At 37.0% G+C, this 13,506-nt stretch overlaps 2 protein-coding genes and 1 pseudogene across 7 annotated transcripts; 2 read left to right on the top strand and 1 right to left on the bottom strand.

The window, feature by feature from the left end:
* The first annotated feature begins 5,428 nt into the window (after positions 1-5,428).
* On the top strand, positions 5,429-7,164 carry LOC108660954 (cytochrome P450 86B1 pseudogene; annotated as a pseudogene).
* A 256-nt stretch (positions 7,165-7,420) lies between these two features.
* Positions 7,421-10,393, top strand: LOC18609613 (proteasome subunit beta type-7-B-like). Of its 6 annotated transcripts, none has more exons than XR_001926738.2 (7): positions 7,421-7,575; positions 8,708-8,832; positions 8,985-9,071; positions 9,179-9,252; positions 9,342-9,446; positions 9,676-9,798; positions 9,896-10,393. XR_001926738.2 is itself a non-coding variant. In XM_088803715.1 (7 exons), the coding sequence occupies exons 5-7, from the start codon at positions 9,384-9,386 to the stop codon at positions 9,959-9,961; spliced, it is 228 nt and encodes a 75-aa protein (XP_088659841.1). In that variant the 5' UTR covers positions 7,422-7,575; positions 8,708-8,832; positions 8,975-9,071; positions 9,179-9,252; positions 9,342-9,383; the 3' UTR covers positions 9,962-10,393. The 6 variants fall into 6 exon arrangements, 2 of the variants coding, with proteins under 2 accessions (XP_088659841.1, XP_088659840.1); XM_088803715.1 differs by having other exon boundaries at positions 7,422-7,575; positions 8,975-9,071; positions 9,676-9,774; XM_088803714.1 differs by having other exon boundaries at positions 7,423-7,575; positions 8,975-9,071.
* A 37-nt stretch (positions 10,394-10,430) lies between these two features.
* On the bottom strand, positions 10,431-13,258 carry LOC18609612 (Cellulase (glycosyl hydrolase family 5) protein). The gene is made up of 4 exons (XM_018115935.2): positions 12,733-13,258; positions 11,965-12,212; positions 11,341-11,861; positions 10,431-11,254 (listed from the first exon to the last, which is right to left on the bottom strand). Exons 1-4 carry the CDS (start codon positions 13,141-13,143, stop codon positions 10,743-10,745), a joined length of 1,692 nt encoding a protein of 563 aa, XP_017971424.1. The 5' UTR covers positions 13,144-13,258; the 3' UTR covers positions 10,431-10,742.
* Positions 13,259-13,506: the final 248 nt, after the last annotated feature.

Genomic DNA, 13,506 nt, shown 5'->3' with positions numbered 1-13,506 from the left:
ATGCTCGATCATTTAAAGAAGTTGGCAAATGAAGGTATTGAGGTTTAGGTAAGGGTCCTTAATGGTTTAAATGTTTTTGTTATCTTTGATGAACAAGAATTCAACATCTTCTTGTTCAAACCTTCAAGCTATTTATCGGCATTACAAAAATCAAGTAAGCTAACCTCAACCCCACCTTTTCAACATCCCTCCATAACTTGACAAAATATAAAATATCCTCTTTTGAGTCCTTCTTCTGATACTTGCTTATCTGTCATTAGATAAAGTGTTGCTGAAATCTAAACAAACCCTCTTTCCTCCCTAAATACCCACTCCACAACCTTTTTCATCCCCTCTACATATCTCTCATTACTGCACTATCATCTCAATATACTTGACGACTCAAGGTTTTTTATCCGTTAACTTTGCTACCCACTTTCTATCCATTGCCTCCAACTTGGCAATTTTCTAAAACATTTCTTCTTTCTCTTCCTTAAAAATAAAATCCAATTTTCCACATAAATCCTAAATTTCCTTAGCTTCCCTTCTAATTGTTGAGTTTTTCCTCTTAATATCAACCTTTGGTATTGACTCACCCCATTAAGCCTCGTGTTCACTTGCTTCAATTCCCAAGTCATCTTCAATTTTCTTTTTTAAGTTTTTCCTCATTCTATTTTTTGACCCAATTCTTGAAGCTCTCTCATTGTAAATCCCTTGATTTCTCTTTAATCTTCTTTTTTTTTTTTACTATTTTGACCTTTTTGACTATTTGGCAAGAAGCGCTTTATTTGACATTTACCTATAGAGCTTTTTCTTACCTTGACCCTTGACTATCCCACTGAACCATCGTTACCTCTATTATTAGTGTCAAAGTCTTTCGTTAGCTTTTAAATATCTCCTGTCGTCTCTCTTGTCTTACTACTCTTTGTCCAATCAAGATTACCCTTCTTTGATTATAATTTTTTTCCTTCCAAATTCCTCCCCGTTGCCTTTTCCTTATTCCAATCATTATCATTTCATTTCCATTTTTCATTATCCCCAAAACATTCTTCATTAATTTGTAACTTGTATTCTTCATCCAAAAAATTTCATCTTAATCTTTTTTTTTGCTTCATTACCCTTCTTAATTTCCTTGTTACTTTCTAATTGTGTCCTATCTGACCTATCTTTCTCTTGAACTTTCTCTATCTTTTTTGTTAAATCTAACTCCTTTTATCATTAGCCTATGTTTTTCTTTCACTAGACTTACTTTATTGGACCCATTTTAACTTCATTTTGAATCCCGACACTTTCTTTCTTATTTTCAAGCAAGCCTACTTGTATATCTTTGGTCCATAAGTTTAGCTCTCCCAAATTTAACCTATTTTTACCTCTATTTTAGCATTTTTCTCTTCAAGCTTTCCACCTTTTTTATTAGGTCTTGCGACTAGTCTTTTTTTTTTTTCATTTATTGACTTGCTGTTATGCCGTCCTTTTTCGCCATCCTAGAACTTGACATCTCTTCTACCTTGTTATCCCTCTCACAAATCTTCTTTTCTACCTTTTTATCTTTCTATATAACCACAATTTCTTTCTCTGGTTTATTTATTTCTACTTTTCCCTTTTACCTTTTTTCTCCTATCTTTTTTCTATTACCTTTTTCATGCAACTTGTCACTTTCCACACCTACCCTCTTTGATCATGCCTTCTTTTGATTGAACATTCTCTATTGTCACTTTTCAAAATGCCTTTTAATTTAAATTCCTCTACAATTTTTGACATCATCATACCTATGATCCTACTTTTGGGGAAGTATGTTTCACCCACTTCTAGCGGCACCATCTCCATTTTTTCGTCATTGTTGCAACCACCACTGTCATTCCCACTCTGAGCGAATCCCTTGTATTCTTACACTTTTTCCTTCCCTTTTGAGTAAGCTTTCTCAAGCATTCCAATTCTTTTCCAACAACATTCACCTAGATTCTATGATGTTTGCCTTCCACTTCGATTTTGACCTAATTTGGTGTCACCAATTTGCTTCTAACTTTCACTAGAATGATTGCCTCATCAAACCTCTCTTTTAGTTATGCTTTTGTCAGCTGCAACAAACTCCCCCCAATATTCTCCTATCACCTTAAATGAATTGATATGCCAAATTTACATAGAGACTTCACAAAATCTAATCCAAAGCCTTATCTTTCTATTTTCATCAATTATGTTGACTGGCATTAAGGATTCAAACCACCCTTCAAATTGCTCTTAATAATGTTTAAGCATCGCTCCCACAATGTCAAGCTCTTCAAAGGTGACCAACACTGATTAATCATCAAGGATCCTCACTTGCACATGAACTCCTTCCTTACTTAATTCTACCTGAATCTTTTTGCACTCCAACTTATCCTTTAACTTACCTATTACACTGCACTTAACCCAAATCATCTCTTCCTTTGGAATGGCAGTCTTAACAAAAACCATCTTCCCTCTATTAAGTTAACTTTTTTACTCTTGTTTCTCCATTTTTTTTCTTCAAGCATTGCGATATTTCATCATTACATTCCTTTTTCCCCTGCATTGTTGCCCTCAATTGTTTCTCTTCTTTCCCTTATCCTTTTCTTGATCTCTCCTCATCGTTTCCCTTATTCTTGCTACCACTTCTTTATAGGATTTGCCATCTACACCTTGTTATTTAGCCTTTATTTTAACACTTCTCATTTATACTACCATTCCTACCCTTTCTCTACCACATTTCTGTATTGGTTCGACCCTCCTAACCATGATTCGCTTGTTGACTCCATATATTTTTTATGATAACAAAATATTATTTATTCATTAATGTCTAATCTTGTTATTTAAGTGTGCCGGATTTAATTTAATACCCCAAACAAAGTTGTTAATTAAAACCAAGTCAAGGAACTTGCTAAGTTTAATGAAGAGTTAATAAGTTAAAGGGGGAAGAGCAAGTAATGAACAAAAACAGAACCTTAGTAACTGATAATCAAGCGACCTTAATCAATTAAGGCATGGCTGTGTGATAAGCTGAAGCCAAACAAAAATATGCTAATCGATTAAGAGGTCTGATTAATCAGTTAGAGCACAAAGTCCTAGTATTTTCAAACTGTAAAAACAAGTTTAAAAATATAGTTGACCGTTGAAGGGAGCCAAATTGGAGAAGTTCAAAATTCGAAGAATTTCTAGTTGATTAAAGCTTATTTTAATCGGTTATGGTTGAAGGAAGTATAGCTTCAATCAGTTAAGGAAGAGCTAACCAATTACAAGAAGACTGTTGTGCAGAGAAGAATGAAAACAAAAAGTTTGTAATTGGTTAGGGTCTCCTATAATCGGTTAGAGTCTCCTATAATCGGTTAGAGAAGAGAACTTAGCAACAAGACAGTGCAAGGTAGAAACTCTATAATCGATTAGAGCTACCTATAACTGGTTAGTCGAAGTTTGTTTATCTTTTTGAATTTAAACACCAGAGAACAAAATAACGGCTAGAAGTGCATCAGAGTTATTTCTAACAGTTAGAAACTGTCTTCAACAGAAAAATTTGACTCCTTAGGTATAAAATGAAACATTGGGAGATCAAGGTAATGGATGTAGGTCAAAGGGATCGAACCACTATAAATAGTTTTACGCTGTCCACTTCTCTTTACCCTTCTTTACTTGGTGTCTTTTAGTCACTAGAAGCTTTATATTTATTTTCCTCTACTCAGTTAAAAGCTTTATTTTTCAAAAAAGGATAAGCTTAAAATTTTTAGTGCTATTCACCCCCCATTTAGCATTCCATTGGGACCAACAACGCACTTCAAAGCTTTCTCCATTTTGTATCTCTCTTTATACTTGACGAATGCATAATTTGCCTCATTTCCTTTATCTATTATAGCCTTCCTAAGAATACAAACAGTTCCATACTCGTTGAACACGCCCTTGATTGTTGCCCATGTTAATCTCTTACTTAAGTTATCCACGAACAGCGAATGCAAACTATCGAGCCATCTTCGGCCAGTTCTCCGTTCCTCTCCCCTCTTCCACCAGCAAGTTTAAATAAACTCCAAAAATCTACTGAAGCATAAGAAAAACGGCAGACAAAAGGTCTTGGATGCCCTAATATCTTTGGCTGCTCTAACCTTTACCAAGCCTGATATCTCATATACAGTCTAAGTTTTATCCTAATTCATGGATAAACCATGACAGGAGCACTTAATGGCTGCACATAAAGTATTGAAGTACTTAAAGTCTACACTTGGACAAGGAATTCTAATGAAAGCTAACTCGAATATGGAAATCTTAGCTTATTCAAGCAATGATTAGGAGGGTATCCTGACACAAGAAAATTTGTCACTGGCTTCAATATTTTCATTAGAAATCCCTTGGTCAACTGAAAATTTAAGAAGCAATCCATAGTAGCGCATAGCTCGACAAATGTTGAGTATCAATAGATGGCATCTACTTGCTGTGAGGTTATATGGTTGAAATCATTACTAGCAAATTTTGATTTTGAACACAAAAATGCAGTAAAGTTATATTGCAACAACCAATTTGCCACCCATATTTGCAAGATTCCTATTTTTCATGAGCCAACAAAATATATAGAAATCGATTGTCACTTAATTTAGGACAAGGTGCTGGAAGGAGTAATTGAACCTTTGTATGTGCATACCGGTTCACAGGTGCTGATTTATTTACAAAGGCATTACAATTCGGACAATTTCATCACTTATTCAGCCAGATGTCTGTTCACAACATTCATATGCATCTGGAGGGGGAGTGTTAATGATGAAGATTACTGATGGAATAAAGGATTCAAGCAAAAGAATGTTTGCAGACGTATAAACGCAGGCTTCGGTTGGAAGATGAACACGTGAAGTACAGATGTACAGGATTAATAAGGAGCACCTGACTATCATGTGGAAGTTAGTAATTTATTGACAATTACTGTAAAGATTAACCCTTTTACAATTTTACAGTACTAATTTTTAGCTTAGCATTTTCTCTCTCATCCGTCTGTTATTCTCTAGATAGTTCTAACAGACTATAAAATGGGGTCCCTGCATTGATTTTAATAATCGAGTTATACAGTATACTTTTCCCAATATTCCTCTGCACAATTACTCACTCTCTCATACTTCCATAAGGAATTCACTAATGTGTTAGGGACAGCACAGTACGATTTTTCTACTTCAATCGTGCCATGAAGAAATTTATAAGTACAGTCTAACGCAATCAGAAAACTCGATTTAGCAACATGTGAGAGTGATTTCTTCCATTTTTTGTGCCATAAACTTGTCAATACCTACCTCCACTCTATCTCATCAAAGTCAATTTAGTTGGTATTGTCATTAATTTCACCACCCTCTCAACTCAGTCCTTTTTCATTCCCCAACATTGATCCTATCTGTTTTCTGTCAGGCTTCAGAATTACTAAGCCTGCGCCAGTTAACTAAAACATAAGAGAACAGCAACGAAAAAAATGCTTGTATTCTCTGTATCTGAGTGGGTGAGCTCTCATCTGACCTTGTTGGATGTTGCAATTCCATTGTTGGGGCTATTCATTTTCAGTTGTATACATGAGAGTCTCGCAAATAAGGGTCCAATGCTGTGGCCAGTGCTTGGAGTCATACCATCAGTCTTCCTTCACATGAATGACATATATGATTGGGCCACCAGAGCTTTGATAAATGCTGGGGGAACATTCCCCTACAGGGGAATGTGGATGGGAGGATCGTATGGAATCATCACAGTTGATCCTTCTAACATTGAATATATGCTTAAAACAAATTTTAAGAACTTCCCTAAAGGGAAGTACTATAGAGAGAGATTTTGCGACCTGCTAGGAGGTGGAATTTTTAACTCTGATGATGAATCATGGAAGGAGCAGAGGCAGCTTGCAAAGCTGGAGATGCATTCGAGCCGGTTTATAGAGCACTCCATTCAAAGCATGCAAGATATAGTGCACCAGAAGCTGATGAATTTATTGGAAAAGCTGGCAAATTCAGGGCATTGTTTCGATCTACAAGAAGTGTTTCTTCGGCTTACATTCGATAGCATTTGCACTGCTGCTCTCGGCATTGATCCTGGATGCTTGGCCCTTGATTTACCGGAAGTTCCCTTTGCAAAAGCTTTTGAAGACGCCACGGAACTCACCCTATTAAGATTCCTGATGCCGCCTTTTGTATGGAAGCCCCTGAAGTTCTTCAGACTTGGAAATGAGAAACGGCTCAAGGAAGCAATAGAAGTTGTACATGATTTTGCAGATAAGACAGTGAGAGATCGCAGGAAGAAGCTAGACAATCTTGGAAACTTAAACGATCATTCTGATCTGTTGTCGAGGCTTATGGAGAAAGAGATCGATAAACAAGGCAAAAACAGACAATATCCAGGTAAGTTCTTGAGAGATTTCTGCGTAAGTTTCATCTTAGCAGGCCGAGACACAACTTCTGTTGCATTAGCTTGGTTTTTCTGGCTAGTACACAAAAATCCTGAGGTAGAAAGCAAAATCCTGGGTGAAATCTATGAAATTTTAAGTCATCCTGAGCGAAGAACAGAAGATGATGACATAGTTTTCACAATAGAGGAATTGAAAAAGATGGTGTATCTCGAAGCAGCATTATCTGAGTCCCTGAGGCTCCACCCATCTGTGCCAATTGAAATGAAACAAGTTCTAGAAGACGATGTGTTTCCTGATGGTACCAGGGTTAAAAAGGGTGCTCGAGTTCTTCACTGCATCTTCTCAATGGCTCGTATTGACTCCATATGGGGTAAAGACTGCTTAGAGTTCAAGCCAGAGAGGTGGATCAAAGATGGGAAGTTTGTAAGCGCAAATCAGTTCAAGTACGCTGTCTTTAACGCTGGTCCGAGGCTTTGTGTGGGGAAGAAATTTGCTTACACGCAGATGAAAATGGTGGCTGCTTCAGTCCTGTTAAGGTATTCAGTTAAGGTAGTCGAAGGTCACAGTGTCGTACCAAAGGTGACAACCACACTCTACATGAAAAATGGTTTAATGGTGACTCTTAAGCCCAGGTTTGTAAGCAATGTTTAGCTCTCGACAGAACTTGAAACGACGAAATAAAGCAGAATAATTAACATGTACGGGGGGAATGCAGACTTGATCTGTTGTTCCCTTCTCCCTGTATTTGTTTTACCTTTTTATGGTCGGTAGAAGGCTAGCTAGAAGCCTTTGCTAGGTCCGATTGTTTGTTTGAGTCTTGTAACGCCTTAGTTAAATTTTTCTTTTATGATTTGGGTATCATCCAAGGAAGTTTTTATTTATTTCATATATTCATTCCCCTTTTTTTTTTTTTTTCTATCTGAAAAATGAAAAATGAGTAAGTTATAAAGTTAATTTGATTAAAGAACCAAACAAAACTTAAAACAGAAGAGTCTCTATTTAGTAGCAGCCCTTTCGCTTTTACATATTGTTACAATATTTCAAAAAAATGAGCAAAAAAGAAAAATACCGTTATACTAATTCCTTTTTAAAAATTAAAAAGATAAAACCCCTTCATTTCTTTTTGGCCAGCCAAAGCTCTAAACTTCAATGCCAGGCTTCCCATCTTCGACTTCTCCTTTATCTCTTTAATATCCATTTTCTCTTTCAATTTCTGTGTGTCCATTCTCGTAAGTCCTTTTTTAACACTTTGATCATTTTTTTTTAAATTTAACAATTATTTTTGCTTTGCTTTTTAGTTATTGCGAAAGCTGTGAAGGAAAGAGAAGAAATTTTATGCTACAGATTTTCTTTTGCTTCAATTCTTTATTCTATTTTTTGTGGTACTTTAAATTTTGAAGTACTTCCGTTCTGAATGTCGAAAAGGTGAAACTTGAACTAAGTAGATTCATTTCTTCTTAATCTAATGGGGATAACATTTTTCTCTGTTGTTTCCTTCAGTCTCTCAGTAACCAAACGGAAACTTTGGTAGTGATCATTTCTACCAACGGTGGATAATCAGATATTTAGGGTTTTGCAAATTGCTCTTTAGGATTATTTAATTTTTCACAAGAATTTTGCTTTTATTGAACTTCAATTTTTCACTTCAAAGACTTTGTCATGTACCCTTTAAAAAAAAAAAAAGACTGTTATGTAATCCTTTGAGGCGTCATAAAATATAAATCATATAAAAGCAACTTTATAATTGAAAATTTGTTGCCTTACTTGTTGAATTCAATATTTTGTTATGAAGACTTTATAGGAGTATTACGTTTTCAATTTGTATGTTTTCTTTTTATAGTAAAATTACAAAAAAGAAAATGTCAAAGACAATTGTGGAACTTCCTCCAAAAGGCAGCTTCAGCTTCGACTTGTGTAGAAGAAATGAAATGTTCTCAAAAAAAGAGGGGGAACCCTCCATCTTTTCGAAAGACTGGAACTACAATTGTTGGTCTTATTTTTCAGCTATAAATATAACTTTCCCAACTTATATTGTACTTTTTACTTCTACGATTTATTATCTGCTGTCTCCTTTCTTATTGACTTGGTTAGCTGCCTAGTTGTGATAATGTGATTCTCGATATTACAACAAATCTTTTGCATAGGTATGGCATTAGCATACTAGGAATGTGACTGCTTAGAACTGTTAATTTCGATGTTGCTTCTTTGAAGCGCTGGAAGAGCTATTGTTGTAAGGCTTTTTATGAACTTGTTGGATTCTGAATCAACCAGTATTTCTCAAATCTTCAATTCTTTTAAAGTGCTTACATATTAATTCTTTTGTGAGAATGGGATGCTCATGAGTGCTGCTATTATTCTCAGAGCAGATACAAGAGCCACTGCAGAGTGCATTGTCTGCGATAAGAATTGCGTGAAAATTCATTCTATAGCACCAAACATTTATTGCTGTGGAGCAGGAACTGCCACTGATACAGAGGCAGTGACTGGTATATAAAACTTTTTTGTCACTCTTCTTGCATATAATTTTCTTTTGCCTTTTTATCTTTTCCTAATGTTTTCATTTGATTATAAAGTGGTATATGTGAGCATTAAATTTGTCTTTGTTTTCACATTGCCTTTCCATCAAAGACATGATCAGCTCCCAGCTGCAGCTACATCGGTGTCATACTGGACGAGAATCAAGGATCGTAACAGCCTTGACTCTTTTAAAATCTCATCTTTTCCAGTAAGCCTATATCTGAGAGTGTGATCCTTGGTATAGTTAGATCTTTTCATTATTACTAGATTGAGACTAAAGAATGCCTGACTGGTTTTACTCGTCCTGCTGTCTAGCTACCGAGGATATATTCAAGCTGCTTTGGTGCTTGGTGGAGTGGATGTGACTGGGCCACATCTGCATACAATGAGTTGAGTTACACACATGAGAATCTGAATTTTCCCTATTTTTGACATTGTTCATTATCATTTCTTTGAATTGACCCATGGTATAACACAGATCTATCCTCATGGATCTACGGATATTCTGCCATTTGCAACTATGGGTTCTGGTTCACTAGCTGCTATGACTGTTTTTGAGTCAAAGTACCGTGAAGGATTAACTGTAAGTTCTTGTGCCATTTAGCATGATGTAGTGGTGAATTTCATTTCAATTCATAAGATATGCTCTGGATATGATCAATAAGAAATTTGCTTGATTTTGCTAAGTAAAAAAGTATGTTTTTCAAAACTGGTTTTTTGGAGGGCTATAGAAAGTAGCTCTTAGTCTTTAATCAAGATATTTGGAATGTCTTCCTTTTGATGCATTAATATGTAATGATTTATTTATGCAGAAAGAAGAAGGATTTAATTTGGTATGCAAGGCTATTTGTGCTGGCATTTTCAATGATTTGGGCAGTGGGAGCAATGTTGATGTTTGTGTTATAACAAAGGTTTGTTGTCTTGCCTGCATTCAGGTAGAGTAGAGATTTTTGGTTCTATGGATTTTTTTTCTTTTTATTTTGGCTTCTTCCTTTTAGTTTTCTAACACTATTATAATACTTGCTTGTATAGGGACGCAAGGAATACCTAAGAAACTATCAAGTCCCAAATCATTATGCAGATAACAGCTCAAAATGATTTACATTCCCTAAGAAGATTGGCAAGCGATGTCATCTGAGCATCAGTTGTCTGTTGCTTTCAAAATGTTACTTGTGTCCTTAGCTTCTTTAATATAGATATTCTGAAGCAAGGGCTACATACTAGTGTTCACTAATTTTTGCATAGAAGTTTATGCGTCCTTGTTGAATTGTTAACAATGACTTGATGCTGCAATTCTCTCATGATGCAGAGGTTCTATTGACCACTATCACCTCCTTAAAGGATCGTTGAAGTTGTTGAAGATGGAGGTGCGATGGAAGAATGAATACAGCAATAAACTGCATTTGGTGATTTAAATTTGCTGGTTCATAATCCCATTGTTGTTGATTCATCATATGTTTGTTTAGCATAAACAACATTGTAGTAATTTCGTTTACATGCATTATAAAATGGCACCCAAGTTTCTATTCTTGTCTTTCAACTCCAATTTACCCTATACTGAAGGAAATGTAAGTTTAATGGCAATGGTTTTATTGACCATACGAACTGGATTGTGGATGACCAACATAATTTCTTTTAAGTGTATACATTTCAGAAAATGTAAGTCTGGCCTGATGCCTGGTAGAACTGTGGAAGAACATATTGAAACAACTTCTACAGCTTCAACAGGCTATGTAGGCCTAGTAAATTGGTATGTCTCAGCACCAAAGAATATGTCTCATTTAGCAAGCGGGTTAGTTGCATATATCTCTGGATTGACTAAACTCGCTTTGAGTGTTCATTTGTAACCCTTGCCTATTTTCTTCACTGACAAATGCTTTTATATTGAGCCACCCAAAAGGTTCCATATGAACTCCTTTCCAGGTAATTCCAGAATCGAGTCAAAATGTAAAAATGACTTTACCCCACTTCTGCTTCTTGTGCTGTCCACAAGTTTGAACCACTGGCTCTCAGGGTCACACATATTATCGTTACTCAAGCATTTGCAACTGTTTGTAACAATAGTGTTGGTGGAGTCTACATCCAGGCAAATGGATGTGCCGTTTCTGAGCTTAGAGGAGAGGTGCATCTTGGAATCTGAAATCATTTCCCATTTTGAATTAGACTCGCTGCAGATAATACCAAGTCTTGCCAGCGTTCCTGATTCATCAGCTTGTAAGCAGAAATACGTTCCCTTGACCACCAAGGTGTTCTGGGGTGAGTAACTCCAAGCTTCAGAGTCAGTACAGGGACCCAAGCGCAAAGGGTCAAGCAATGATTTCCTCAAGACACAAAGCCCCGTTGAGGGATGAAAGATCACTTTATGCAGTTTGGTTTCTGATAGGCCTGGCCCTGCATGCCATTGTGGAAGAAGTAAATAATGGGCTTGAAGACAGTGTATGAACTAAGAAGGGAAAGGGAAAATAAAGTTTGCTTACCCCGGAAAGGGGACTGGAGGGCAGAAATTCTCTCTAGGAAGCTTGAATTCCTGATTTCACACCAATTCCAATTCAAGATTCCATAGTACTCGTTTAACCCAATGACCCCTTCTCTCAGATAATAACTCCCAACCAGTGTCCACAGGGCCCAATCCAGGTCAAGTTCAGCTGCCACACCTAAGAAGCAATTCAAGTATCTATTGTCATTGACATTGGTTCCTCTTTGGTCCACCCCAAACTCGCTCACGAACAATGGGTATCCTTGATCCACCAAAAACCCTGATGTTCTCATCATGTCGTTCGCCACTCTGCCACACACCTGGTTCGGATTGCCAGTTACCCATGTCTGCCCATCTGTGAAACCATACCAATGCACCTCAAATACTAGTTTCCCAGTAAACGTGAGATTTGCTGGTCGATTTCGGATAAACGACAAGTCCTTGTCATAATTCAGTCCAGAAAGTATAACAAGAACGTCTGGGTTGGCTGAGTGCACCGCTTCAGCCCCTTTCTGCATGTACCTAACTCAAGTCATCAACAAAAGTGCAATGAGTTTCCCAATTTTTTACCCATTTGTTTTAATCATCGTCAGTTCTCTATTTTGCTTGAACAAAAATCTTTTACCTGTACCAATCATTTACGGTCTGTTTGGGGCCTCTGAGCTCATTTCTCAAGCTCATTCCAACCACATTGGTGACAGCATTGAAAAGGGTAGCCATCCGAGTCAGGCCCGTGATCCATATATCAGGGTTGAAGTACTGGTCACCGAAGAAACCATTCCCGTCAAAATTACTGCAGCACCAACCGGGCTTGCTTATGTGATTGTCAAGTATGACCATTACATTGTTTTCCCCAAGGCTAGACACCACCGCCTGAAATTTAAAAATTCTTCCAATAAGAAGTATAAACAAAGTAACAATCGCTTGATACGGGGATTTCAACTTCAATTACTGTTTTATTAATACAAGGAACAAATAAATTGTCTACCAGTTTATCCAGGTAAATTGATATTTAAATCATAAAGCATAAACAAACGGCTAAGGATAATAATTGAATTGCCGTCCCCATCATTTGTTACCAACCTCAAACTCATCGATTTTGGACTCAACCTTTCCCCCTAAACTATATGATTATGAATAATTAATAAGTTACTAATTGTGGGCCAATCGTGCAAGGAAAAAAATGATGAAAATATCCCCCTAAGATGGAAAAAAGAAAAACAGAGACGTGTCAATATTTAAGGTCATTGTCATCAATTTGTCGGTTAGTTGGGACAACCCCAAGTCCTTAACCAATGCCGTAAGGGATCAGTTTTTTCAAATGTGGGAAAGTGGGTCTCTCACTTTCTTAGCTTTCCTCTTTTCTTATCTTTCTGGGGAGAAACTTTCATACCTGGTAAGCTTTTAAGAGGGAAACATCAATGATGGAGGGGTTGTTGGTCTGGATGCCAGCGATGGATTCAAGCAGCCCAAGTCTTTGAAAAGATTGTCTAACAGTGAGAGAGGCCAACGAGTCATTGGTGACCAAAAAAAGCGGCCAAGTGAGCCTAACGCAATTGAACCCCGTTGACACAATCCGTTTGGCGATCACATCCATTGGCAGCTTGCTAAGCCCTTCTGCAACCATCGGTTCAAGGTGTGACACCCAGTTCACGCACGCTAACTTCACCCGCTGCCCTTTCTCGTCGACGATCCAACGCGAGTTCGTGGAGAGAGGAAGAGACATGGCTGGCTTAGCATCTTGAATGATAATGTGAAAGACAATGAACAGAGGGAGGATAGACAAGGAAGTGAACCTTCCCATGCTTTTGGCTTTTTCTTTGACTTTACGGGGTTTTAATTTGCGTAGAAGGAGAACTTGAACGTCCTATTTATATATATATCCTTGTCAATAATGAAAGCAAACACCGATCAATATCCCTTCCTGGGAAAAAGAATAATGCTATTTTACAGTAATTTCTAACTTTTGGTTTTAAATACACTGTGCACTGTGTAAACAAATGTCATGAATAGGACTGGTTTAATCGTTTTCATCACTATTTTATTTATTTATGTTTTATCATACTTTGCTGAGAGCTAAGTGAGCCGCCGCAGCTCTAGGAATAGAAAGCGACTAACCTTAATGAGAGTTGGGCCCTTCAACTTTCACGCATAAGCCGAATGCCAA

The sequence above is a fragment of the Theobroma cacao genome, chromosome 2 (assembly GCF_053813885.1).
Source record: "Theobroma cacao isolate CCN51 chromosome 2, ASM5381388v1, whole genome shotgun sequence".
In the NCBI taxonomy this organism is placed as follows: Eukaryota; Viridiplantae; Streptophyta; class Magnoliopsida; order Malvales; family Malvaceae; genus Theobroma; species Theobroma cacao.
This window is presented reverse-complemented; position numbering and strand designations above follow the sequence as displayed.

Excerpts from the sequence above, each read along its gene's own strand:
- LOC18609613 (XM_088803714.1), top strand. The coding sequence starts at position 9,384 with ATGGGTTCTGGTTCACTAGCTGCTATGACTGTTTTTGAGTCAAAGTAC. Across the intron at positions 9,447-9,675 it reads AGTACCGTGAAGGATTAACT|AAAGAAGAAGGATTTAATTT; the intron begins GTAAGTTCTTGT and ends TTATTTATGCAG. Across the intron at positions 9,799-9,895 it reads GTTGTCTTGCCTGCATTCAG|GGACGCAAGGAATACCTAAG; the intron begins GTAGAGTAGAGA and ends TTGCTTGTATAG.
- LOC18609612 (XM_018115935.2), bottom strand. The coding sequence starts at position 13,143 with ATGGGAAGGTTCACTTCCTTGTCTATCCTCCCTCTGTTCATTGTCTTT. Across the intron at positions 11,862-11,964 it reads ACCGTAAATGATTGGTACAG|GTACATGCAGAAAGGGGCTG; the intron begins GTAAAAGATTTT and ends GACTTGAGTTAG. Across the intron at positions 11,255-11,340 it reads CCTCCAGTCCCCTTTCCGGG|GGCCAGGCCTATCAGAAACC; the intron begins GTAAGCAAACTT and ends AATGGCATGCAG.